At 40.3% G+C, this 27,818-nt stretch overlaps 1 protein-coding gene across 2 annotated transcripts; it reads left to right on the forward strand.

The window, feature by feature from the left end:
- The first annotated feature begins 10,326 nt into the window (after positions 1 to 10,326).
- On the forward strand, positions 10,327 to 20,981 carry igsf8 (immunoglobulin superfamily, member 8). Of its 2 annotated transcripts, XM_026926314.3 has the most exons (7): positions 10,327 to 10,492; positions 10,623 to 10,696; positions 14,356 to 14,736; positions 14,839 to 15,291; positions 16,264 to 16,674; positions 17,746 to 18,171; positions 18,684 to 20,981. In XM_026926314.3, exons 2-7 carry the CDS (start codon positions 10,633 to 10,635, stop codon positions 18,815 to 18,817), a joined length of 1,869 nt encoding a protein of 622 aa, XP_026782115.1. In that variant the 5' UTR covers positions 10,327 to 10,492; positions 10,623 to 10,632; the 3' UTR covers positions 18,818 to 20,981. The 2 variants fall into 2 exon arrangements, with proteins under 2 accessions (XP_026782115.1, XP_026782106.1); XM_026926305.3 differs by having other exon boundaries at positions 10,327 to 10,696.
- Positions 20,982 to 27,818: the final 6,837 nt, after the last annotated feature.

A 27,818-nucleotide genomic window follows, 5' to 3' on the forward strand; every position in this document is an offset into this window, starting at 1 on the left:
TTAATAAATGCACATCTAAATACTGATATCATGGAAATTTCATGAAAATGATATTTCAGTGCACATGTTTCTGTTCTAAGAGAGTCATCCAAAAACTAGTATTGGGCATATTATTGGTCAAACCTTACGTTTTTAGTATTCCTTATATGTCTGTTTGAGCAGCAGAATCATCCTGAAACGCTTAATTTATACAATCATCGTCAGCAATAAATTTGTCCTGGTCAGAGTCACAGTAGTCTCACAAGTCAGACCATTAGTTAACCATTATGTGGCATGTTTTCAAGGGGTGGAAGAAAACTGGGGAACCTCTAGAAAACCCACATGGAATAAAGAGACTCTAGGAAAGAAACCAGAGCTGAGGCTTAAACCAGCACCCTTCAGAACATACAGCAACAGCACTACTCACTATGCCAACTTGTCACTGCAGCTGACTCACCTTAAAGCTGCCTAACTCACCCAGTGAATTAATGAACCAGGCAGTGTTTACTCGATCTATTAACCCATAGAAGCCTTTAAGCATAGAAACATGAAAGTACAAAACACTGAAAATATGTACAAATACTAATTAATAAATATGCCAGATAATGTGCATTTTTTTCAAACAAAAGTTGTATGCAAAACAAGTATGGATACTTAAAACAAATTCAAAAAACTAAAAAATAAGAATGCATACTAAAATTTTAAGTATGCATACTCAAAAATCAAGTATGCATACTAGAAAAATAAGTATGCATACTTAAAAATCTAGTATGCATACTAGAATTTTAAGTATGCATGCCAAAATTTTAAATCTGCACTCTTAAAAATAAGTTTGCACAAAAGGATGGAAAATAAATAAACTCGTGAAATCTGTTATGTTTTTCTTTCAAATAACCTGACCGATGGCTGTAAGTGTCTGTGGTTAAATTAAGCTTTAGGGCATGGTCTAGATTTCCTTCTTTCATGGCTGCCAACAACATGGGGGACAGTAGTGTTCACTGCATGTTTTAATAAATGCACATCTAAATACTGATATCATGGAAATTTCATGAAAATGATATTTCAGTGCACATGTTTCTGTTCTAAGAGAGTCATCCAAAAACTAGTATTGGGCATTTCATTGGTCAAACCTTTAACCATTATGTGGCATGTTTTCAAGGGGTGGAAGAAAACTGGGGAACCTCTAGAAAACCCACATGGAATAAAGAGACTCTAGGAAAGAAACCAGAGCTGAGGCTTCAGCCAGTATCCTTTGGAACATGCAGCCACAGCACTACTCACTACGCCAACTTGTCACTGCAGCTGACTCACCTTAAAGCTTCCTAACTCACCCAATGAATTAATGAACCAGGCACTGTTTACTCGATCTATTAACCCATAGAAGCCTTTAAGCATAGAAACATGAACGTACAAAACACTGAAAATATGTACAAATACTAATTAATAAGTATGCCAGATAATGTGCATTTTTTTAAAACAAAAGTTGTATGCAAAACAAGTATCGATACTTAAAATAAATTCAAAAAACTAAAAAATAAGAATGCATACTAGAATTTTAAGTATGCATGCCAAAATTTTAAGTCTGCACTCTTAAAAATAAGTTTGCACGAAAGGATGGAAAATAAATAAACTCATGAAATCCATTATGTTTTTCTTTCAAATAACCTGACCGATGGCTGTAAGTGTCTGTGGTTAAATTAAGGTTTAGGGCATGGTCTAGATTTCCTTCTTTCATGGCTGCCAACAACATGGGGGACAGTAGCGTTCACTGCATGTTTTAATAAATGCACATCTAAATACTGATATCATGGAAATTTCATGAAAATGATATTTCAGTACACATGTTTCTGTTCTAAAAGAGTCATCCAAAAACTAGTATTGGGCATTTCATTGGTCAAACCTTACGTTTTTAGTATTCCTTATATGTCCGTTTGAGCAGCAGAACCATCCTGAAACGCTTAATTTATACAATCATCTTCAACAATAAATTTGTCCTGGTCAAAGTCACGGTAGTCTCACAAGTCAGACCATTAGTTAACCATTATGTGGCATGTTTTCAAGGGGTGGAAGAAAACTGGGGAACCTCTTGGACTTCGTGTGTATTGTGCAGTTTGAGACCCAGCCTTGAAGTCTATCTAAACGAGTGCACTCGCACCCATGGTGTTAAAGTGCACAGTGGAGGAAAAGCACAGCACAGCGTTCTTCCGCAAGTAGCTTGCAGTACTTATTTCATATTTATATATAGCATGTTCATCTTGCACCATGGTCTCTTGCACTTCAGTATTGTTTTACCTTTGTTATTGTGTTGCATTTTTTGTATTTTTGTATTCTTCATTTCTGTATCCCCCTTGACTTATATCTTTGATTCTGTGTTTGCACCTGACATCAAGACAAATTCTTACTGTAAAGTGTCCTTTACTGTACCTGGCAATAAATTGTTTCTGATTCTGAGTCTGATTCAGTAATATTTTTCTACTATAAACATCCACAATTTTACATCCTGTAGCTAATAAAGTTTGTAAAATAAAAAAATTTGTTCTGCTTATACATTCTGCTACGGGTTACTGTTACGTCAACGCTCGAATCGGTGTTGCTTCCCACTCCTAGTAACAAAGATCTGCCTACAAACCTGGCCGCCGATTGCAACTCTTAGAACTCAGAGCAGCCTACAAACATGGCCAGCGGAGACAACAGCACCCAACAACCATCACGAACTCTCTCGTGTTCACGTTCACCGTCATTCTGATTGCACACACCTGAACTCCATTACACTAATTACAGCCGCAGTATTTAAGGACTTCGTGAAGTATAAGCTCAGTGTCTGGTACCTGTGACACCAAGCCTTATTGTTCTGCTCTAGTGTTCATGGTTATGATTACAATTCTGGTTATTTGGTTTATGTTTTTGTCTTTTGCCCTGTTAACTCTGTTTGCACATTGTCTGACTTTTGCTTGCATTCTGAATTTGAATTCTGCCTCATGTTTTGGATTTGTTTGTCTGTTTTAAAATAAAAAATCTTAACCAGCAACTGTCACCATCTCTGCCACCTGTCAGAATACTTCGCATGCACTCTTGGAAACGCAGGCAGCAGGTTTCCAAGAGTGGCAACAGACTCTAGCCTCCCAAGGCCATCTCATCTGTGAGCAGCAACAGCAGATTGCTATGATCAATGCCCAGCTAGCACAACTCCCCAGCACACTAGCACCTAGGCGGGCTACTATAGCGGCATCCTCTCAATCTACTCCGTCGCTCATCATATGACCTGAAAAATATTCCGGTGCTCCTGCTTCATGTAAAGATTTCATGCTTCAATGCTCCTTGTATTTCTCCAGTCAAGAAGGAGTGACTAAGAAAACCAACAATCGCCCAGTTCATCAATCTGCTCACTGATAAGGCACTCACCTGGGCCCAAGGAAGAGAGCACACCACCTCCTTTGACCGTTTCCTAGAGGTCTTTCTGCAAGTTATCGACCATTCTCCAGAAGGAAAAGAAGTGGGAGAGCAATTCCTCATGCTCAGACAAGGTAACAAGTGAGCCTCTGAGTTCGCATTAACGTTCCCCACCCTAGCACCTGCCAGCAGCTAGAACGAGCCAGCACTCAAAGTGGCATATCATCAGAATCAGCGGGGTAAACCACAGCTAACTTCCATGAAGAAAATTGAGCAGACCAGACCTCTCGCTCCAACATGGTGAAGTACATAGAGGTCTGGTCTGCTCAATTTTGTTCATGGAAGTTAGCTGTGGTTTACCCCGCTGGTTCTTTAGTAGGTGGTCGAGATGGATGGAGACGTTGATGGGGGAGTTAAGGGATGCTTGGTCATGCTTAGTTGAGAATATCTTTGTTCAAACTCTGATGATATGCCACTTTGAGCACTGGCTCGTTCTAGCTGCTGGCAGGTGCTAGGGTGTGGAGCGCTCGGTTTTTCTACTGTTTCAGCACTGACTGATTCAGGAGCAGCTGGCAACTTCATAGACAGCTCTTTCATCACAAAACTAAACCAACCCAGCCATGCCACAATCCCCTGCATGTTCAAGCCCTTTGAAGGAGGACCCATCGGAGGGAGGTCCTTAACACATTGTACTACACCCCTCCTTCTCAGAGGCAGCATCCGCCAAATCTCGCTCCTCGTTACAGTCACCAAGAACTTTCCCATCGTGCTGGGTTTCCCCAGGACGCACACCAATGACCCACAGGTCTCCTAGTCCGAGCAAGATATCCTCCACTGGTTCCCACATTGCTTCAACCACTGTTGGCAGGCCCCTACACTCTTTATGGCATCAACTTCAGTTGTGAGTTCTGAAGCCAACTGTAACACAGAAATACCTCCAGAGTCAAGGAAGTCTTTAGCGAGGCCAAGACTACCGGCCTCCCTCCTCATCGACCATATGACTGCACCACTGAGTTCATGACTGGTGCTATGCCTCCCCTTAACAACAAGGATATATTTGTCCTTCCACCTCACCAGCATTGGCAGGCTTTTTCTTTGTGGAAAAGAAAGGAGAAAGGCTCTGACCATGCATTGATGCATTGTGAATTAAACCAGGTCACGGTCAAGTACCGTTACCCACTGCCCTTAGTCCTAGCAGCACTGGAACAACTCAGAGAGGCTAAGATCTTCACCAAGCTAGATTTAGGCAGAGCATATAATCTCGTCGGGGTCCGTGAGGGGGATGAGTGGAAAACAGCCTTCAGCTCTACCTCTGGCCACTTCGAGTACTGCATCATGCTGTATTGGCTACCTTGCACTCCAGCAGTGTCCACTGCCTTATCAATGATGTCCTCTGGGACATACTTGGAAAATTCGTCATCGCCTATATCAATATCATTCTCATCTACTCCCCATCCAAAGAAGATCATGTCACTCATGTCAGAAGGGTTCTTGCTTTGCTCCTGGAAAACCAGCTATTTGTAAAATTGGACGAATTGGAGGAATGCCAATTCCACGTAACCATAATCTCATTCCTCGGCTAATGTCAGTAATAAAGAGGGTGTTGTCATGGACCAGTTTGAGATCACCGAGTGGCTGATCCCCACCACAGTGAAGGCACTAAAGAGGATCCTAGGCTTCGCCTACTTCTACAGCGGATTCATCAGAGGGTTCAGTTCCATCACCACACCCCTCATAGCCTTGCTTAAGAAAGGGCCCAAGAAACTACAGTGGAACTCCTCAGCTGACCAAGCATTCCAATGCCTCAAAGAAGTTTTCACATCAGCCCCCATCCTGAAACACCCAGATCCCTCCAAGCCCTTCATCATGGAAGTGGATGCTTCAGAAACCAGTGTGGCGGCAGTGCTGTCACAAAGGTTTGGAGAGAAACCAGAGGCCAGTGGCATTCTTTTCCAAGAAGTTGTCCCCGGCTGAACGTAACTACATCAGAAACTGAGAACTCCTGGCAGTTAAACTAGCCTTGGAGAAGTGGCATCACTGAATGAAGGGGCCCAAAAACCATTCATGATATACACCGACCATAAAAGTCTGGAATACATCAAGACAGCCAAGAGACTCAACTCATGACAGGCAAGGTGGGCCCTGTTCTTTTCTAGGCTTGAGTTCACCCTCTCCTACCGCCCAGGATCTAAGAATACAAAAGCCGACTCCTTCTCACACCTATACCCAGCCCCTCCCAAAGAGAACACCGAAGAGCACATCTTGCCACGAGCCTGTTTTGTGGGAACTTTAACCTGGGAGTTTGACAACGAGCTTGAGAACACCCCAGGCCAGAGAATCCCCAGTCAGTGTCCCGCAGGAAAGAAATATGTACTCCCACATTTGAGGAGCAAACTACCTCACACCTCACCTGCTACCAGACAGCCGGGCACCTATAAAGCACAGCAACTTCTCCAGAGGAAGTACTGGTGGCCCCACATCCCACAACGACCACAATCTCACATTGCCATAGACATTGTCACAGATTTACCTCATTCTCAAGGCAAAACAGTCATCATGGTGGTCACTGACCGGTTCTCCAAGTCCGTCTGTCTGATTCCCCTCCCCGGTGTCCACTTAGCTTTCAAAACTGCAGAACTTATATTCACCCATGTATTCAGACATTGGGATTCCCTAAGACATAGTGAATGACCGGGGAGCTCAATTCACATCTCAGTATGGAGCAGTTTTACGGAGAAACTGAGCATGTCTGTCAGACTCACATCTGGGTACCCCCTTCAAGCCAACAGTCAGGTTGAAAGGGCAAATCAAGAATTGGGCCACTTCTTGTGAGCATACTGTGCTGACAACCAGGAGGACTAGGTCACTTCTGTCTCATCATCGCCGGAATCGGAGTTGCTTCCCACTCCCAGTAACACAGAATGGCCTACAAACATGGCCGGCGATTACAACTCCCAAAACTCAGAGCGACCTACAAACTTAGCGGCTGAAGACTACAGCACCAACAACCATAACAAACTCTCTCACGTTCACATTCATCCTTAATTCTGATTGTACACACCAGGACTCCATTACACTAATTACAGCCACAGTATGTAAGGATTCACTTCACCCATGCACTTCGTGAAGTATATGCTCAGTGTCTTGTACCTGCGATACCAAACTTTATTGTTCTGCTCTAGTGTTCGTGGTTACAATTACAATTCTGGTTATTTGGTTTATGTCTTTGTCTTTTTCCCAGTTAACTCTGTTTGCATATCGCCCGACTTCTGCCTGTATTCTGACTTTGATTCTGCCTCACGTTTTGGATTTGTTTAATTGTTTTAAAATAAAAAATCTTAACCTGCAACTGTCACCATCTCCACCACCTCACAGTTACCTTTGTTAGTATGAGACAAAGGTGAGACAAGTTAATGCATCATGAAAAACTTGGTGGTTGTGAGTGTTGTTAAACAAAACTGAATTCCTGGAGCTGTAATTTTAAGCCATTATTTTAAATATATAAAGAATATAAATATTATAACATTACTACACAAAAGACACTTAAAATTGCGACACAGAACAGTCTGTGTGTGGCTACGAAAAGGGGCTATAACAAAATGACTATTAAAAAATTGAGCTACAACAAAAATTTTTTACTTATTGTAATTACATGTAAAACAGCCTAAGAGTTTGTTAGATTGACATTTCATAAGACATATACAGCATTTTATGCTGCCCCACCTACAAATTCATGCAATTATGTAATCAGCAAATCGTGTGGCAACAGTGCAATGCATAAAATAATGCAGATACAGGTGAGTAGCTTCAGGTAATGTTCACATCAACCATTAGAATGGGGAAAATTTTAATCTCTGTGATTTCGACTGTGGCCAGATGGAGTATTTCTATAACTGCTGGTCTCCTGGGATTTCATACACAACAGTCTCTAAAGTTTACTCAGACTGGTGCAATAAAGAAAAAACATCAACTGAGCGACAGTCCAGTGGACAGAAAGCTTTGTTGATGAGAGAAGTCAATGGAGAATGGCCAGACAGTTTCGATCTGACAGAAAGGCTAAGTAACTCAGATAACCGCTCTGTACAATTGTGATGAGCAGAAAAGCATCTCAGAATGAACAACACATTTATCCTTGAGACAGATGGGCTACAACAGCAGAAGACCACATCGAGTTTCACTTCTGTCAGCCAGGAACAGACAGCTGGGGCTGCATTGGGCACAGGCTCACCAAAACTGGACAGAAGACTGGAAAAGCATAGCCTGGTCTGATGAATCTTGATTTCTGCTGAGGCACACAGATAGTAGGGTCAGAATTTGGTGCCAACAGCATGAATCCATGGACTCAACCTGCCTTTGTCAACAGTCCAGGCAGGTGGAAGTGGTGTAGTAGTGTGGGGAAGGTTTTCTTGGCACACTGTGGGCCCGTTAATAACAATCAATCATCGCTTGAATGCCACAGCCTATTTGAGTATTGTTGCTGACCATGTACGTCCTTTCATGGCCACATTTTGCTCATCTTCTAATGGCTACTTACAGCATGATAATGCATCACAAAGCAAAACTCATTTTTTTGTTCAATTGTTCAATTGTTCAATTCATGAACATGACAATGAGTTCAATGTTCTTCATTGGCTTTCCCAGTCTCCGGATCTGAATCCAGTAGAACACCTTTGGGATGTGGTAGAACGGGAGATTTGCAGCATGAAAGTGCCCTTGAAAAATCTGCAGGATTTGCATGATGCAGTCATGTCAACATGGACCAGAATCTCAAAGGAATGTTTCCAACATCTTGTGGAGAGCAAAGGGAGGCCCTACCCAGTATTAGTATAGTGTTTCTAATAAAGTGTATGTGTCATAAACATGTGGAATATACTAGTCATGACAATTTTATAACCTTATGCAAAAATAATTTTAAAAAAAACAAACCCTAACCAAAGCATATGTCATTTTTCTTTCCCATATCAAGATTTTTGGGATCAAATTCAGTAACATAAGTTTGATTTTCACATATCAGGCCAGAAAATAAAGGCTGCTAAGTGAAAGTGTCCCAAATGACCTGAATTCACCCTGTTAATGTCCTCAAAGAACTGATACTGCTGACTATTATGTAAATAAATTGGTTATTGTATTACAGTAAGATGTAATAAAATGTTACTCTGTATCTTCTCTGTGTCTCACAGCTTGTTGTTAATTTAAAAGTTAAAATAGATGCTTGACTAAAAGACACTTTTGTATCTTTACCTGAGTTTTTTTTTTTTTTTTTTTTTTTTTTTTTAATTATTATTTGTTACTGATCAAATAATTGTATTAACTTAATATCTGGGTGAACATTTCTTAAAATCTTCCATCTTATCCCTGAGTCTGTGCTAATAAGGGTTCTTAGGATGCAGTGATGCAGACACATTTTTGGAATAAATATAATTAAAAAAATCCCACTGCATCGTCACACTGATTTTTGCGCCATTCCACCCACATCGGCGCAATATGTTAATTTTATATATATAGATAGATTTAAATTTGGATCCCTAATGAGCAAGCCAGAGGTGGCAGTGGCAAGGAAAAACTCCCTGATACAGGACATGGAAGAAGCCTTCCCAAATGGGACTCAAAAGGGAACCCTTCCTCTTCTGAGTGACACTGAATACTGTGATATTGAATCATTACTCTTTCACTTCTCTATGCTATAAAGTCAGACAGTACTACTGAGTGTGTTGAAAGGATCTTCATTATGAACATCAAGGTCTTTTTTGATTTCATTAGAGTTTTCATTAGAGTGTCATACACACAAACACAAAGCATGCACACAAACTCCACAAAGACAGTAACCCTATCGAACCAAGGACGCTGGAGTTGTGAGGTGACAATGCTATGCACTGTACCACTGTGATGCACTATGCATTAATTTATGACCACAAAAATTGCAACAGAGTGCAAACAGGAAAAAAAACTGGCTTGCATCTAACCAAAATGGCAACATGCCAACAAAAGTAGAACCCACTATGTGCTTGCATTAAACACATGGCCACACATGGAGACCACCCCTCTGATGATGACAGACAAATCAAATTGTTTCATGACAACAATATCTGTCCCAGGTGGTAGCATTGCCGCCTCACAGCTCCAGCGTCCCCGTTTTGATCGTGAGCTGGGGTTATTTTCTGTATGGAGTCTGTGTTCATGTAGTCTATGTGAGTTTCTTTTGGGTTGTCAGGTTTCCTGCCACCTCCCAAAAACATGCCATTCGGTGGATTGGCTAAGATAAATTGTCCTAGGTGTGAATGAGCACATGAATGTGAATGATGCCCTGTGAAGACTGGTCTTAAACCCAGTATCTCTGGGATAGGCTCACAGAGACCTGGACTTGCAGAGACCTTGACCAGGTTACCGAAAGTGTCCCACTTTACATGATATCCCACCTGAATCAACTCTATAAATATGAAACTAGGCCTGTGACTAATCACTAACTGGTGATTCCTCACTATTCTGGAGCACCTGGCTCCAAATTTATGGCTAATTATATAATTTTGCCTTGACATTGATTAAGATAAACGACCCACATGTGCACGTTCAGGGATTTTTGAAAGTTTTTGAATATTTTTTTTTTCCCCACAGATTCAAAGATGGAGCTTAAGATAATAACCGTATATAGGACTAATAAGATTAATAAATTTTTATGATAATAATGATTGTAATTAGTAGAGTTATTGTGTTATTATCTTGTGCATTAAAACAATTTTATAACAATTATGTCCTCGGGTTACCGAAGAACTGTGCAGTTTGAATGAAGGCGTGGTGGTGAGCCCGCTAAAAGGTGCTGGATGAAACACTACGTCATCGCCTCTGATTTCTATGGCTGACTGCAGCGGTGGCGTCATCCCGTTTCATTCCCATTGGTTAAGTGTAGTGTCGGTTATCTGATGACCAATAGCTTTGCAGCCACAGGGCTGAGAGTTTAACTGAGCCCGCCCACCGCTGGAGAAGACAAACTGGAACGGATGAACACGAGCAATATTAACACAGGAGAATCGCGCGTCTTTGTAGGATGTTATAATCTAGACTCTAAATATTGATATGCTGGATCATAAACATAGACGTTGTGACATGACCGTATTTGGATATTGAGGTTAATAGTTATCTATCTATCTAAATATATGAGTTGGCTGAGCAGACTAGCGCGCTGATTTAGTGTTGTTTGTGTTTTTAATGCGGTCTCCTAACCCAGACTAAGCAATGTGTGTCGCTTTGAAACCCAGTCAGGCGTGAATGGGAATCCTGGGAAGAGGGATGGCATGGTGGTGGAGGATAGTGCTGATTGCTGTGCTGTGGGGTGAGTCTAATCTTATCTCCAACACTTTTACACACTTTTACTTTTATTCTGAATTTAACTCACAGGTCAGTGTCTACATGTGCTCAGAGCTGGGAGAGTCTGATCTGACTGATTTATCTGACTGATTCACTTCAGCTCCAGATAACCCTCATTGAAAGTCATGTAACATTAAATCTTTAATGGAAACCAAACATTCATCCGGAAGCAAACACATCAGTTCACTTCGTAAGCACAGGGAGTGTGTCGCTACACTCTCCCTAGCTGTGCTGGTTACACGAGTTATACTCAGATAACAAGATAAAAAGCCACATATGAGCAAGTCATATTAACATGGTTTTCTGTGTCACACCCCCTAGTGGTCGCACTTTTAATTACGTCATGATCCGCTTAATAGCCCGACTGTACCTGTGTTCAGACGGATTCGCTCCAGTTGAGCGGATAAACTACACGGAGAGGTTTGTCGGAGTACGGGTTTTGGGGAGGGAAAACATGACCCAGCGCTAGACATATTACACGTCATCACAGGCTCATTAGACACACACAAGACCACCAGTCTTGTTTTTCAGGTTATGCGCGTCGAGTTTGTGTACCGCCTCCATCCGGCTAGCATGTAGTTAAAGTAACAGGTTCACAGTGAGGTGTGCTCAGGTGCACAGAGACTGCATTTCCAAATAAGGCGATGCTGCTAATGACAGCGTGTGAACAGAGCTCTCTGTGCTCTGTGCTCTGTGTGTGTGTGTGTGTGTGTGTACACACCTTTGGGCAAATGGGCAAAAAGGGAAGTTTAAGAAAAGGATTAGGACATATTCAGACATTTTAATTTTATCTTTTAATGAAGTACAGGTGTGTGGAACTTTTTTTTTTTTTTTGGACAATTTTCAAAACAGTTTGATAAAGTAGCATTTAAAAAAAGTTTAGCATGTATGTTTAGGATGTATGCTACAAGAGTGGACAAAATCCCATATTGTGGTTATACTGCTATATATTGCACAAGCATCAAGTAGTATGGTCACATAATGTATTAAAGTACATTGGTGAATTATTGGTCCCATTTAAAGACTGACACAAATAACATATTGTGCATATTGAGCTCTAGGTCTGACATAACTGGTTCCCAGTGTACTCTGAAGATGAGAACAGTACTAGTTACTACTTGCATAAAGCACTTTTGTTAGGATGCACAGTCCATGCTTGCTTTGTGGTGACAGGCTGCCAAGTGGGTGCTAAGCATCGGGTGAAATTGAGTAAACAAGTTCAGAGTCTTCAGAGTCGAGAAGCAGGCTAAGGGAAACTCCTAAATAAGCCCCATTTTGGCTACAGTCATGAATATACATATCCTTATTCCATATGTACCCGGTACAGTTGTGGCCAAAAGTTTTGAGAATGACACAAATATTAATTTTCACAAAGTCTGCTGCTTCAGTGTTTTTAGATCTTTTTGTCAGATGTTACTATGGTATACTGAAGTATAATTACAAGAATTTCATAAGTGTCAAAGGCTTTTATTGACAGTTACATTAAGTTTATGCAAAGACTCAATATTTGCAGTGTTTTTCAAGACCTCTGCAATTTGCCCTGGCATGCTGTCCATCAACTTCTGGGCCACATCCTGACTGATGGCAGCCCATTCTTGCATAATCAATGCTTGGAGTTTGTCAGAATTTGTGGGTTTTTGTTTGTCCACCCACCTCTTGAGGATTGACCACAAGTTCTCAATGGGATTAAGGTCTGGGGAGTTTCCTGGCCATGGACCCAAAATTTTGATGTTTTGTTCCCCGAGCCACTTAGTGGCAAGGTGCTCCGTCATGCTGGAAAAGGCATTGTTCGTCACCAAACTGTTCTTAGATGGTTGTGAGAAGTTGCTCTCGGAGGATGTTTTTGTACCATTCTTTATTCGTGGCTGTGTTCTTTGGCAAAATTGTGAGTGAGCCCACTCCCTTGGCTGAGAAGCAACCCCACACATGAATGGTCTCAGGATGCTTTACTGTTGGCATGACACAGGACTGATGGTAGTGCTCACCTTTTCTTCTCCGGAAAAGCTTTTTTCCAGATGCCCCAAACAATCGGAAAATGACTTTACCCCAGTCCAATCCCTGTACCTTTTGCAGAATATCAGTCTGTTCCTGATGTTTTTCCTGGAGAGAAGTGGCTTCTTTGCTGCCCTTCTTGACAACAGGCCATCCTCCAAAAGTCTTCGCTTCACTGTGCGTGCAGATGCACTCACACCTGCCTGCTGCCATTCCTGAGCAAGCTCTGCACTGGTGGTGCCCCGATCCTGCAGCTGAATCAACTTTAGGAGACGGTCCTTCTTCACAATAATTGAACCTCTTTCCGTGAAGTTCTTGATGATCCAATAAATTGTTGATTTAGGTGCAATCTTACTAGCAGCAGTATCCTTGCCTGTGAATCCCTTTTTGTGCAGAGCATTGATGACTGCACGTGTTTTCTTGCAGGTAACCATGGTTAACAGAGGAAGAACAATGATTTCAAGCACCATCCTCCTTGTAAAGCTTCCAGTCTGATATTCTAACTCAATCAGCATGACGGAGTGAGCTCCTGCCTTTTCCTCGTCAACACTCTCACCTGTGTTAACGAGAGAATCACTGACATGATGTCAGCTGGTCCTTTTGTGGCAGTGGAAATTTTTTTTGGGGGGGGGGGGATTAAGATCATTTTCATGGCAAAGAGGGACTTTGCAATTAATTGCAATTCATCTGATCACTCTTCATAACATTCTGGAGTATATGCAAATTGCTATCATAAAAAACTGAGGCAGCAGACTTTGTGGAAAATTAATACTTGTATCATTCTCAAAACTTTTGGCCACAACTGTACATCTAGGGTACCTGGAGCAAAATATGTAAATACTCAAGCTTTACACAAACGTAAGATCTCAAGAAAGCTCTTAAGAAATATTATCAAATTGTTTTTCTAATGAGGTGCATTGATTCTTTACTGGTATCCGATGTCCCACAGTAAGAGTACCTGTATGCTTTTTATCTGTTGGATTGTGAAAGTGTTTGACTTACATTGTATTTCAGAATGGTTTGATAAAGGCCTAGTCCACACTAACATGGGTAAATTTAAAATGCACTTTTTTTTTGCAATTTCACTGCATTTCCCAAAATTTTCCTATCAGTAATGAAACGTAAATACGTTAGAAAAATGCCATGCTGGGCATGTACACCAGGTGTCTGACCCACTGTCTATACATAAGTTCTCCCACTTTAATTTTTGACACCATAAACTTAAAATACATTCTTACAAGCCACAGCATTGCTTGTATTCTATACAGAGCAGAAAAATAGGAAATTAAAATACTTCAAACAGACACAACATGGTTCCTCTGTCTTGTAACTGGGGCGATCACATGACAATCAACAGCTTTATCAAAAAAGCAATGTTTATGATGGACAAAAGAGCCATTTGCAAATGAAAAAAAAAGGTATTTAAATTTACACTTGTTGCTGTGGACTAGGCCTAAGTCTAGTCTCTGTCAGGGTGTTTGTGGATTGTGTGATAAACCAATATGTTTTTATTTCTATTCCTTCCTATAGTGATTCTGCAAATGATGCAATAATGTTTCTCTCTTTCTCTGTCTCTCTATCTCTCTCTCCCACTCATTCACTCTGTGTTCCCTCTTTATCTCAATCTGACAGAGTTCCAGAGCGTTGTGTGTCGTGAGGTGACTGTTCCTCCAGGTCCACTGTACCGTGTAGCAGGGTTCCCCCTGTCTCTGCCCTGCACTGTTTCAGGGTTTGAAGGTTCAAGAACACAGGACTTTGAATGGTTCTTGCACCATGAGGATGCAGAGGGAAGGCAGATTGGAGTGGTGTCCACTAGAGATAGAGGCTTTCCCTACGCCCTTTTCCAGGAGCGAGTGAAATCAGGCGAGGTTCGGGTGGAGAGGGACTCAGGCAACAAAGCCAGATTGGTGATTCAGAGACTTCGGCCAGAAGATCAGGGACGTTATGAGTGTTACACACCAAGCACTGACTCACGATACCAAGGCAGCTACAGTTCGTCTGTGGTCGTTAAAGGTAACTTACCTGGATTCAAAATGGAACATACCCTGTGCCTTTTATACTGCCTTTATTTTTTGTTGTTTAGTTGTTATATCTTATTGTATTTACTGTTTACAGTGATTCCAGACACGTTGCTGATAACCCACTCTCGCATTCTGAGCGGCCAGCCTGTCATAGAAGGGACAGAGCTTCAGCTGGCGTGCGCTGCTTCCATCCAGTCAATGCAGCACACACATGTGTCTGTCACGTTCGGGATGCGAGGCAGCACAGGCTCTGGCTCTTTGGGCCACAATCTGAAGGAAATTATCTCAATCGACCGTGAGCTACGTGTAACCCCTGGCCGGGGAGGTTCTTATGAGAAGAGGTACAATAATGGTGAGATATCTCTGGAGAAGAGGAGTGGAGATGAAGGAAGGGACCTTTACATTCTGAAGATAAGCATGCTGGCCTTGGAGGATTCTGGTTCGTATTTCTGCGAGGCAGCACAGTGGGTCTTGGACCCATCAGGCCAATGGGAACGCATCGCCCAGAGGACCATGGAACTGGGAAACCTCTCCGTGCAACCACTTGGTAAGATGTTGCAACACCCTCTTGTTCTGATTTTCACTGAGAAATCTACTTTTCAGATAGTGCTCAGAAAACCCAAGCAGTTTGGTCTAAAGACCACTGCTGCTGTATATATTTAAAGGTGACTTTCCAGTCACAGATTAAGCAAAGGTTACCACGGGGGATGACATCATGAGGTTTGCACTTTTTCTATTTTCCCAGTTTCAATATGATCCTAGTTTGAGTGTTCTGATATGATACTTCCATCCAGCAAAGTGTCTTGTCTGTAACTGGGTAATATGTCAAGTCTGTTCCAATACCTGATCCAAGACAGTTTTCATTCAGACCAATGTTTACCCTGATATTGATATTTGGTACCAGATTGGTGCATTCCTAGATGCCATAATGTTTTATTGTCCTTTCGTATACAGTTTTAAGCACATACTTCTGTTTCTTTATGTTCATAGCTAAAGCGTGCCTGTTTCATGGTAGACAGTGACTACATCCTCATATAGATTAAACATGGCTTAGTACCATAATTTTCAAGTGGTGTCTGTAAAAGCATAATAGCCAGAGGGTCTGTGTCTTTTTAAAATTTGTCACTGTAGTGGAAAGCCACTAGCATTATCAAAGTTATTATGCCTATGTCAAAAGGAATCTAATGACAATTTTTATAAAAATAGGCTCAGTGGGTGGAAAGTTCAGAACTGTTCTGAGGAGATCTGTGACTTTTTTTTTTAACAGTTAATAGAGTAACTGACTGCAGTTTGGGGAAACTGTCATGCAGTGTATACAAGTTGCAAGTAACATACAACTTCATGTATCTTTAAGGCCAAACCATTCACAAGGTGGAATTGTTATAAAATCATTGCACCATTGAAAACACAACTTTGAAATGTCATTTATACCACTATCATGTTACCATGCAAAATGGCAAACATTTAAATAGTAAGCTTTTCTATACAATAACTGTGTAATACATGTTGTTTGCTGCAGCGGACACTCTGTCTGTGAGCACGGTGCCTGTGGGTGAGGTGGCACTGCAACCTGGGTCCCCTCTAAGCCTCACGTGTCTGGTGTCGGGTGCGGGTTCATGGAATCGCTCGGCTCTGCTGGTGCAGTGGTTGCGGCGTGGGCCAGCAGGAGGAGTGGAAGTGGAGGTGGCCCGCATGAGCCCCAACGGTGTGGTGAGCTGGGGCGATGACATCAGCAGTGAAGGAGGGGGCAGCATGGAGAAGGGGGCAGAGGGGAGATTTTCTCTGCGACGCTTCTCTACCCATCCAGCCGATGCTGGACAATACCGCTGCGCTGTGAGTGTGTATGCTGGTCAGCTCAGTCCAGCACCATCCAGCCCTGCTACACTTACTCAGAGGTCTGAGGGCGTAATGGTCAGCCTCAAGACTAAAGGCGAGTGGCTGTGAGCACAGATATTGACTTTTGTACTGATAATATATGGTAATATCTAAAAATTATGGTTTTAATGTTATACTAGTGTAGATGATGTACAAATATTGTTCCTTTCTCTTGAAATGTTACAGTTAGGGAAGCTTAGTTTTACAGGGTAAACAAACCTGGTGAAAATAACAGGAAACTGTATTTCTACATTGGGCAATGTAGAAAATGTTTGCGTGTAACTATTTGCATAAGCCATAGTGAACCAAAAAATTTGTAAATGCTGATCTTTGTATTTGCATGCTTGTTAATAAATCACCCGTAAATTACTGGGCATGTGCATGCCACAGCTGATTTGCGTTTGATACCCACAAAACTCCATAAAAAGTCCACAGAATGGAAACAGCCAAAAAAAGAAAAAGTTCTCTTAGGCAGAAGCTGAAGTACTTTTGACTCATGTCTACGAGAACTAAAAAAATATTATTTAGCAGCATCCAGCAGAGTAACAGCACCTGAAAAGGCCAAAATATGTAGAGAAATTATGAAGGTGAATTCGGTATCATCTATCCAGCACAATATAAGTGCAGTCAGAGTTTCTTCGCGACTGGGGGAGGCCAAACCATGACAAACTTTTTAAAATTGACCAGATTCCATGGCAAATAAAATCAACTTATAAGCCAGCTTTCATCTTCGGAGGGGGAAAAAAAAAAATCATCTTTAAATATCTGTTCCCTCCTAAGGGCATCATGTGCTAACTCTTCCAGTAATATCAATTCTGCTATTTGCACCACTTTTATTTACACATAAATCTGTTCATATCCACTTTCACATCACATTGTTTTTATGAGCCACTTAAGGATAAGAGCGATCATCTTATCAGTTGTTTCAATTAAATAATGTATACAGATGTATGCATAAAACATTTACATTTATTTACATTTACTTATTGGGCTGAAAAGCATTATACTGAGTTGTGAGGTTGGCATAGCATTTCTCATATCATTCCTCTGCTATTACATACTCTAAAGACTGGTTGCAAATGTGGAGCCTAAGTTTAAAATGCTTATTCTCCCTGTGTTGGCACAGAGGTGAGCGTACTGGCAGTCGTCGAGTTACCACGTTGGCCACTCCTGAAACGTGGGAGCACCGTCACCTTGCTCTGTAATGTCTCTGTGGTGACCAAAGGCCCCACTCAGGTGGAAGTGCAGTGGTGGCAGAAGAAACGGGAGCTGGATGGGAAAGAAGACATGCCCCCATTGCATGCCAAAGGCGGTATCCTCGCGAAACTGACCTATGATGGAATGTCTCATATCTACAGTAATGGAAGTGAATTGAGCGTTGACCGTATTTCTGCTGGAACCTACAGACTACGTATCTTTTCAGCACATGAGGATGACCAAGGAGATTACCAATGTCAGGCAGAAGTATGGACCCAGGACCCCCATGGAGGCTGGTACAATACAGGTGCCAGGGCAGAGTCAGCCATGGTACACGTATATTTATATGCACGAGGTAAATTTAAGGAAGTACATTTTTCAAAAGAAAGAAACAGACCATGTCACATTGTGCCTTTGTTTGTGTCTCTCCTTCCTCTTTCTTCCTCCCCTTATGTGTTTTACTAAAAACAAAAGTTTTAGTTTCGTTTTTTGGTAGTTTAGCTGTTTCCTAACCATTAGGGGGTAAAAAAAAATATGTGAGAATATATCTATATCTAGCAAGGGCACTCATCAGAGAATATATTGGTGGTCTTTTTACTGTTAAGCCTTTATTAGAGAGAGAGAGAGAGAGAGAGAAACCTTATTAAAGTAAGAGATTATGGAAAATCCTAGCTATTTGCTTTGATTAATTTTGGTGCATACCTGACATGCTGACAAGTTGCCTGTAACAGTAATCCACTGAATTAGTTTGGTGAGCAACACTGGTATGCTATTGTTTATAAATGTTTGCCAATAAGAGACAGTCTGAACTGCTGAACTACTATATAAGGATCTGTTGTTTGCATTTATTTTCTCTCTCTTTTCCAGTTACTGACCTTCTCCTTATACCACTGGTGGTTGGTGTCTCCTCTGCCCTGTTTGTGGGAGTGGTCATCATTGCCATGGTAACATGCTGCTTCATGAAGCGACTTGCCAGGCAGCGCTCCCAGCTAAGGAAGTAGGAAACTGTCTGGCTTCCCTACAGCAATTACTGGCAGGCCAATAAAGAAACTGTAAGGATTAAAAATATAAATATAAGTAAGAGTGTACTTGATGGAGGAATTAAGTATACTGACTTCTGCTGGCATGTTTGTGAGAGACAGCTCTGATTGTTGGGTTGAATTATTAATTCAAAGTGTGCCAACAAGTACATTATTTTCTTTTAAGTCACAGTTAGCCTAATTGTGTTGGGTATAACCTTTAAACTGTCATATCTGCAGCATCCAATACTTGTCAGCTGCTTAAAGCAGCTTTTTGTGTTTGTTTCAAAGGATGGACCATTTTTTTGTGCATTTTTTTTTTTTTTATATAAATGTAATGTAATGTTTAACAAAACCTGGTTTTAGTACAAGAAGCTATATATAGTGTTCCTATATAGCATGCCATAAATGTTTTACCATTCTTTTTATGGTATTTATGAAACAAACTAAGCAAAATGTTGCACTGACCTCCATAGAGTTAAAGACTAGCCATCCCTGGTACTTAAACACTCATAGCCCACACACAGTTCATGCACTCTGTACTGTAATTAAGCAAACCCTTGATGATAGGAATTAGTTTACAGTGGGTGGAATAAGCTAAACACTGTGTGTAGCATCCCAGCAATTTAGAAATCAACTTGGAGCCACTGAATGAATAGAACCATGCCACTACAGTAGTAGTTAGTCATATACTGAATTAAACTAGCAGTGATACTACACACTGTAAAATAAATTCAATTACCAGAAAGAAACTTGACCACTTTATAAAAAGTGAACTTAAATGCTGTTGCAAAAACTGAGCATCCGGGTCAAATCAGACAAACCTGTGTAGACTTCTCAGCCAAATCAGCAGGACCAAAGTGGGTCAGGGACCAAAGCGATCGTTAACATTTTTTTCTTAAAAGCTGTATTTTGAACATTTTATATTTTGCATGATTTCTGTTTAACTGGGTTTCTTGTGTTGCACTGCTATTGAGTTGGTACTGTGAAATAGATTTCTTTTTAAAAATACATTTATGCTTTGTGTTGTATGAATAAGGAAGATCATTGTGCACTCAAGCACAATTTCTATTGCTATTTTCTTTACATCTCATATAGGATTTAACCACAGTAAGTTGAAAGAAAGAGAAGAAGAAAAGGGGATAGTGGATTAGGTCATGAATACAGGAAAAATGATAGGCATGTATCTGTACCACTTCTGTCCAATTTTGGATAATTGATCTGATTGCTGTTTTCAACTGTGATTTAGGAGATAATGAAGATCTCTGATCTTTGTGATTGTTAATATGGTTAATACTTTTGGAACGTTACTGTCCCTGGAGGGCTAGTGGTTAGACCTCGGCCCTCTCACTGCTACAGCCCGCGTTCGATTCCCGGCCTGGGGTTGCATACAACAGTGTACTCCTAGTACTGGTCCCAAGCCCAGATCAGGAAGGGAATCTGGCATAAAAACTGTGCCAAATCACATATGCAGACCAATGATCTACTGTGGCAACCCTAACGAGAAGAAGAACAACAGCAACAACATTTGGAAAGTTACTGAACACACATTGCTATTGCATGTTATAGTGCTTTGCAATGTTCAGCTCACAAAACTGAAAGCAGAGTTACCCTCTTACCCAGCTGGACCGTGAGACCATTTCAGTGAGAGTAATGCAACACTAGCTGTCTATTAATCCTTATGTTTACATTGCAAAGACACTCTCCCCCCCCACTAAATTTGTCACGTACTGTTCTGGAGTTGTACAGCTGTTCAGTAGCCATTTTTGTTTTCCATTCTTACACTAGTTTTTGCTGGATGGTTCTGCATGGTTTTGCATGAATAGGCTTGGAATCTCTTAGCAAACCCATGCAAATGTCAGGCCTCAGAAGTAATGTACCTAAAATCACATAGGCACAAGTGAATTTACTATGTACCGTCTTTTCTTGTGTTTTTTATGTGAATTATAATGATGATTAGACTGCCTATTTTTTTGTTTTTAAAGCTAATTTCTGTGATTTTGTAATTTAATTAGATGTCCATTTTCCACTGCATTTTGCAAGTGTTGACAGTGAACTGTGATTATTTTCATTGTCAGTGTCTGCTTGTACTGTGTAATTGTGGTTTAGGGACATGAATAAGTAATAAAATCAAGATAATAAAAGACTTATGGATCAGTGAATTAATTATTAAAGAAGTAACATACTGATTCAAATAATACAGTCCATAGTATTTATAAATAACTCTGAGTGTCACACTTGGTCAAAGTTGTATATGGTAAAGTCTGTTTGTAAACAGCATATATAAATTCCACTGTTATGATCTTTCAGGGTTGGCCATGGCCACCCCATAGCTCTGCCCCACTGTCTTCAATGTTTTTGTTTCACTCAAACAAGTGTTGCGTTCTTTCTGTGTAATTACAATTAATAATGCACCTTAATACTTCATATACGTACTGTCTTTAGGCTCTATAACTATTCCATTTGGCCACATATGCCCCTTAGGCTGCTTTCAGACTAGGCATTCTATTATTAATGCCTTAAATACACTGGCTTCACACTGTGGCATAAGTAGAGGCAAGTTGAAGAACTGTGGGGGCCCTACTGGCATTTTTGTCCTTTTTAGATGTTACCCAGATGCCTATATAAAGAATCAGAAATCCACAAAAAAGCATTTTGGAATTTAAACTTTTTTCGTAGCTTTATGGTAATAGAAAAATACTATTCAACTTCCTGAGCTAACAGAATATAAAATTTAAGTTAAAATAGATATATTAAATTCAAAATTGGGAAAATATGTCCTTTTCCTTCTGTTGGCTTTAATTGTAACCCAAACTGTAGTCATATAGGTTTGTTACACTTCAATATGATGAGCCAACTGTAGGATAACTGTGTGAAAGTTTTAGTGTTGTATTCTGCATGCTAGATGTAGTGCTAGAGCTTCCCAATTAGATAAACCATTGTTATTCATTTATTATTATTATTTTGTTAGTAGTATTTCCACCACTTACCACAGTTCTGCTTCCTCTTTTCCACTTTTCTCTTTCTTTCCAGGCAGGTCAGTTCTCTTTTTAAAAGCGTCACAATTCAAACTAAATTTCTGCAAGTTCAACATGCTAGTGAAAAGGGGCCCACTTTAGGGTTGTTCCTGGTATAGCATTGTATATTATCCATCAGAGGTTTGGGGGAAGTTCTGCGCTTTGAGATTTGACATTTTCATGGACTTAGTTTCGGCCTTCAGGGGGCCACCTCAAAACTCAGGGAATCAACTGCCTTACCTGTCCTGTAGTTACATCTATATGCATATGTGACAATCCCCCTACACTTACGCACACTGGTTACTGTTAAAGTGCCAAACCACCTGCTTATAACCATGATCAAGTTCAGATTACAGATTTCAGGTCATTTCAGTGATTTTGTAATTTAATTAGATGTCCATTTTCCACTGCATTTTGCAAGTGTTGACAGTGAACTGTGATTATTTTCATTGTCAGTGTCTGCTTGTACTGTGTAATTGTGGTTTAGGGACATGAATAAGTAATAAAATCAAGATAATAAAAGACTTATAGATCAGTGAATTAATTATTAAAGAAGTAACATACTGATTCAAATAATACAGTCCATAGTATTTATAAATAACTCTGAGTGTCACACTTGGTCAAAGTTGTATATGGTAAAGTCTGTTTGTAAACAGCATATATAAATTCCACTGTTATGATCTTTCAGGGTTGGCCATGGCCACCCCATAGCTCTGCCCCACTGTCTTCAATGTTTTTGTTTCACTCAAACAAGTGTTACGTTCTTTCTGTGTAATTACAATTAATAATGCACCTTAATACTTCATATACATACTGTCTTTAGGCTCTATAACTATTCCATTTGGCCACATATGCCCCTTAGGCTGCTTTCAGACTAGGCATTCTATTATTAATGCCTTAAATACACTGGCTTCACACTGTGGCATAAGTAGAGGCAAGTTGAAGAACTGTGGGGGCCCTACTGGCATTTTTGTCCTTTTTAGATGTTACCCAGATGCCTATATAAAGAATCAGAAATCCACAAAAAAGCATTTTGGAATTTAAACTTTTTTCATAGCTTTGTGGTAATAGAAAAATAATATTCAACTGCCCCAGCTAACAGAATATAAAATTTAAGTTAAAATAGATATATTAAATTCAAAATTGGGAAAATATGTCCTTTTCCTTCTGTTGGCTTTAATTGTAACCCAAACTGTAGTCATACAGGTTTGTTACACTTCAATATGATGAGCCAACTGTAGGATAACTGTGTGAAAGTTTTAGTGTTGTATTCTGCATGCTAGATGTAGTGCTAGAGCTTCCCAATTAGATAAACCATTGTTATTCATTTATTATTATTATTTTGTTAGTAGTATTTCCACCACTTACCACAGTTCTGCTTCCTCTTTTCCACTTTTCTCTTTCTTTCCAGGCAGGTCAGTTCTCTTTTTAAAAGCGTCACAATTCAAACTAAATTTCTGCAAGTTCAACATGCTAGTGAAAAGGGGCCCACTTTAGGGTTGTTCCTGGTATAGCATTGTATATTATCCATCAGAGGTTTGGGGGAAGTTCTGCGCTTTGAGATTTGACATTTTCATGGACTTAGTTTCGGCCTTCAGGGGGCCACCTCAAAACTCAGGGAATCAACTGCCTTACCTGTCCTGTAGTTACATCTATATGCATATGTGACAATCCCCCTACACTTACGCACACTGGTTACTGTTAAAGTGCCAAACCACCTGCTTATAACCATGATCAAGTTCAGATTACAGATTTCAGGTCATTTCAGGGCTTTTGAAAATTTCCAGGGTTTTGATCATTCAAACTGATAGACCACGCCATAGTAATAGGGCTATTTTAACTGAAGAGAACTGCTTCAAAAATAAATGACCCCCCCGTATTGAGTAGGGATCTATTGTTACATTGTTGCCTATCAGGGAATCTTCATGTGACACTACAAAGTCATATTGAAGAATTCTGTTTAAGGTTTTCGTTGACAGTTGAGCAGATCAATAGCCTACTTTACTGTTTTTTTTTTTTCTTTTTTTATTTTTCTTAAAGCCAGGCAAATTCTCCAGCAGGTTTATCTTATTATAAATATTTCCATGCAACAAAATTCCAAAATTGCATTTGGAAGATTAAAGAACAGGTAGGTCTTCTGAAAATAAATTTCTTTCTCAAATATGATCAGTTATAAATTGATTACCCTTTTCTAATGTGATAGCATTCACTATCCTTGTGTATTTTCTAATACTTTTGGACCATTACCATATCCTGTTTCCTACCGTGTTATGTCATCACTGGACGGGTATTGTAGTCCTGTGAATATCTGTAAATAAGGCCAGATTTGAAAATATTACACATTATTACGCATTATGAACTATTCGAAGCACGAAAACACAGAAAGGAAACAAAACTAACTGAAACACTAAATGCAGGGAATAAGGAAACACAGATCTTACACTAAAAGTAAAACTAAGAGAGAAAAACTAACTGGAGAAAAGTGAGACAAAATGTTGAGTCTGGTCGGACATATGAAGAATCTTTGAAGTATTGGAGTTCATACGCAGATTGTTTTGAGTTTTACTGGCCAACAAAATAAACTCTGAAAGTATCTTTTTCTCAGAGTAATGGGCAGCAAAACATACAATCTACTGCAAAGCCTAGTGCATCATGCTAAGCCTGGTGACTGGTCTTATGCCAAAGGCTGCGAAGCTGGCTCTGAAATTGTACACTGCCAGCACTATTACAATGCACATGGCTAGAAAAGATTAAACTGAACTGGCAGGAAGTGCATGTGGTTGAAAGAAAGGCAATAACTCTTGCAAGCATATTGAATACACAGGCGAATGTATTTACTAGTGACCTTCACAGCATGAAGGATATTACAGTGAAACTCTGTATTAAGTCAGATAGTAAGCTAAAATGCCAGAAAACTAGACCAGTTTAAGCCATTAAGCCCAAAGTTGAGGCCGAAATGAACTATCTTTCATCAAGTGCTGAAACCCATGTGACTGGGTCAGAGTAACTGGGCTTCCTGGTTGTCCCAGTTATTCAGAAAGATGGGTCAGTTAGAGTCTGTGGAGACTTCAAATTGTCTGTGAATCCAGGCTTCGCTTCTGAATGGTATCCACTAACACTGACCTGTACTCTGGGCTGCTGTCTAGATCTATGTCAGGCTTACTTGTACATGCATGTTGACCCAGACTCACAAGACCTGTTAACTATTGTAACACACAAAGGGCTTATTTCAGAGAGCTATGGACTAGATCCTGAGTGGGTTATCTGGTGTGCAGTGCTACAGATGTCCACAGGCAAGATATGAGAAAACGTACTGAGCGGTGTTGCCCAGTGGCATTGCAGCTGTACAGGCTGTGTGGGACTATGAGCAGCTACACCACTGAAACTAGATCCCGGCAGCTTTTGGAGGACTCTGTGTTTTTGTTTTTCTTTGTTTGTTAGTTTTGTTTTTGTAATTGTAAAGCAACCTTGTGTGTGAGAAAGGTACCATATAAATTAAACATATTATTATTGATACATTGAACATGAAACAATAATTTTATCAATTTAATCAATTTCTTTTTGGATGAAAATTCACAACAGATCACAGACCACTTACTTGGTATGAAGCTGGTTTTCCATCACATGCAGCCAGTCTCATGCAGTGATGGGTTTCTGCTTATCAGTATGATCAATTACAGAAGGTCTGAACTCTAATGCGGATGGGCCTTCCGGGCTTCCTTTGCCCATCAAGCATACAGAAAACCCATAGGTCAACATCTTTTACTTCAGAGAGGTGCCAAATACCCCAGTAATATCAGCCCAAGTAAAAAAAGTTAACAAGAACTGATCCAGTCATGTCTGAAGTATTGGACATTGTCTTTCTTTGAAGAAAAGGAGAGATTACAGTTTAAAGTCTTACTTGGTGAGAAGGAACAAGCTCCCAGTTCAGTCTGGTTGCTCACTGTGGGGCCATCAAACCTCACAGTAATATCTCTACCCCTACGAAGCCTCATGTTAGAAGAACTCCACTCAAGGTACTGCAGAATAGTGAGAATGAAGGAGATAGTTTGCAGTTACTTCTGGTGGCTCGTGATAGATGCAGCAATTGAGTAGAAAGTTAAGGCTTGCCCAGCTTGTCAGAAACTGAGAAACATGCCACAGGCTTGCTGCATTCATGGGACTTCCCAAATGAGCCATGGAAAAGAGTTCACCTAGACTTAGCTGGCCAAGTGGGGGATCACATGTTCTTCATTCTGTATTTTTAAAAAATAGGAAACAAAGACTATGGGCATTCCTTAGTTTGGGGGCCATAGCAATAAAGGATCTGCCCCAGTTGGTGTCAGTCTGTTCTGGGGCACTACCAGCAAACCAGAATTGATGGATCTGAGAATCTGAGCAGGGGTATATGGTTGTAACAGTTCAGAGAGATAAGGTGGGGCAAGGGCATGTAGTGCTTTGTAAGTGAGAAGTAGAATTTATTCTTTGTGAAACAGGTAGCCAGTGTAGCTCTTGTATGAGTAAGGATTCTAGCAGCTTTTCTAGCATTTTTGATCGTGTTGGAGTCTATTGACGGTTTTACCAGAAATACAAAAGAACAGGAACTTACAGTAGTCTAAGAATGAGGTTATGAAAGCATGAACCAGGGTTTCACCATGGGTCAAAGTCAGGCAATGTTGCTGAGCTGACAAAAAGAGACTTTCATGAGTGAACAAGTATAGGATTCAAGCGAAAGTGTGTTGTGTCAAGATTATACCTAGATTATGAACATTTGTAGAGAGTGTAACAGTGATGCCTTCAATATCAACTGAAAATTAGTTTAATAGCTAAGAGCTTTAGGGATGACAAGTAAGGTTTCTGTTTTTTTGGGGTTTATTTTAAGAAAATTGGTGTCCATCCATGATTTTATATTATGAATACATTCAGATTACAAGGTGGGAGCAAGAGCTGTGTTGCAGCTTGTACTGAGAAAAATCTGACTGTCATCTGCCTCAGTGGAAGCTAAGACTGTGTTTATTAATGATCTGGCCAAGGGGAAGCATATACTGTCAGGGGCATAAATAATTGGACATTATATTGTTAACTTGACAAGTTATTGTTATTTTGGATGTCTATGACAGTCTATTGTAGTAGAAATAAAATAAATACGCGATCAAAGTGCAGCTTTAATTTGAGGTCATTTACATCAGGTGAGCAGTTGAGTTGGATGTCTTTTTGCTACCTCTCTGATGGGTTTGTTTTGATTTTTCAGCCTAAGGATGGCTTACATCACTGGCAGTGACAGCTCTTTGGAATTTTCTTTGAGTGTTAACAGCAACAGAATCCAAATGTAAACACCATTATGGAGGAAATAACACACCAATAACTTTTGGTCCCTTAAAACTAGGGATCACATATAAAAAGTGCTGTAATTCCTACGTCATTCATCAGATTTAGATGTAAATACCCTCAAATTAAAACACGTATACAAAATCACACAAACATTTCAAAGAAAAACAAGCCAACCTTCCATTTAAGTTACTGTAAAGAATTACATATTGCATTTACTTAACACATTTGCAGGAAAACCTTATATAGTAGTATTATGGAACTTTCAGAAAAATATGTTTTATCTTTAGTGTGCTTGTGTGGCTAAATATTCCTGATGTGTTTTAGGACAGCACCATTCCTGCATACTGCATCCACTAGTTTTTAGGGGTTTACACAATGTGATTAGTTGCAATTATACACTCTGGCAGAAAATACAAACATGTTACAGACACATACAGTGACCAGCCATAACCTTAAAACCACCTGCCTAATATTGTGTAGGTCCCCCTTGAGCTGTCAAAACCCATCGGGGCATGGACTCTGACTCACAAGACCTCTGAAGGTGTGCTGTGGTATCTGGCACTAAGATGTTACCAGCAGATCCTTTAAGTCCTGTAAGTCATCATACCAGGCAACCTACTTCCACTGCTCCGTGGCCCACTGCTCCGTGGCCCAGT

This window comes from Pangasianodon hypophthalmus, chromosome 2 (genome assembly GCF_027358585.1).
Source record: "Pangasianodon hypophthalmus isolate fPanHyp1 chromosome 2, fPanHyp1.pri, whole genome shotgun sequence".
NCBI lineage: Eukaryota > Metazoa > Chordata > Actinopteri > Siluriformes > Pangasiidae > Pangasianodon > Pangasianodon hypophthalmus.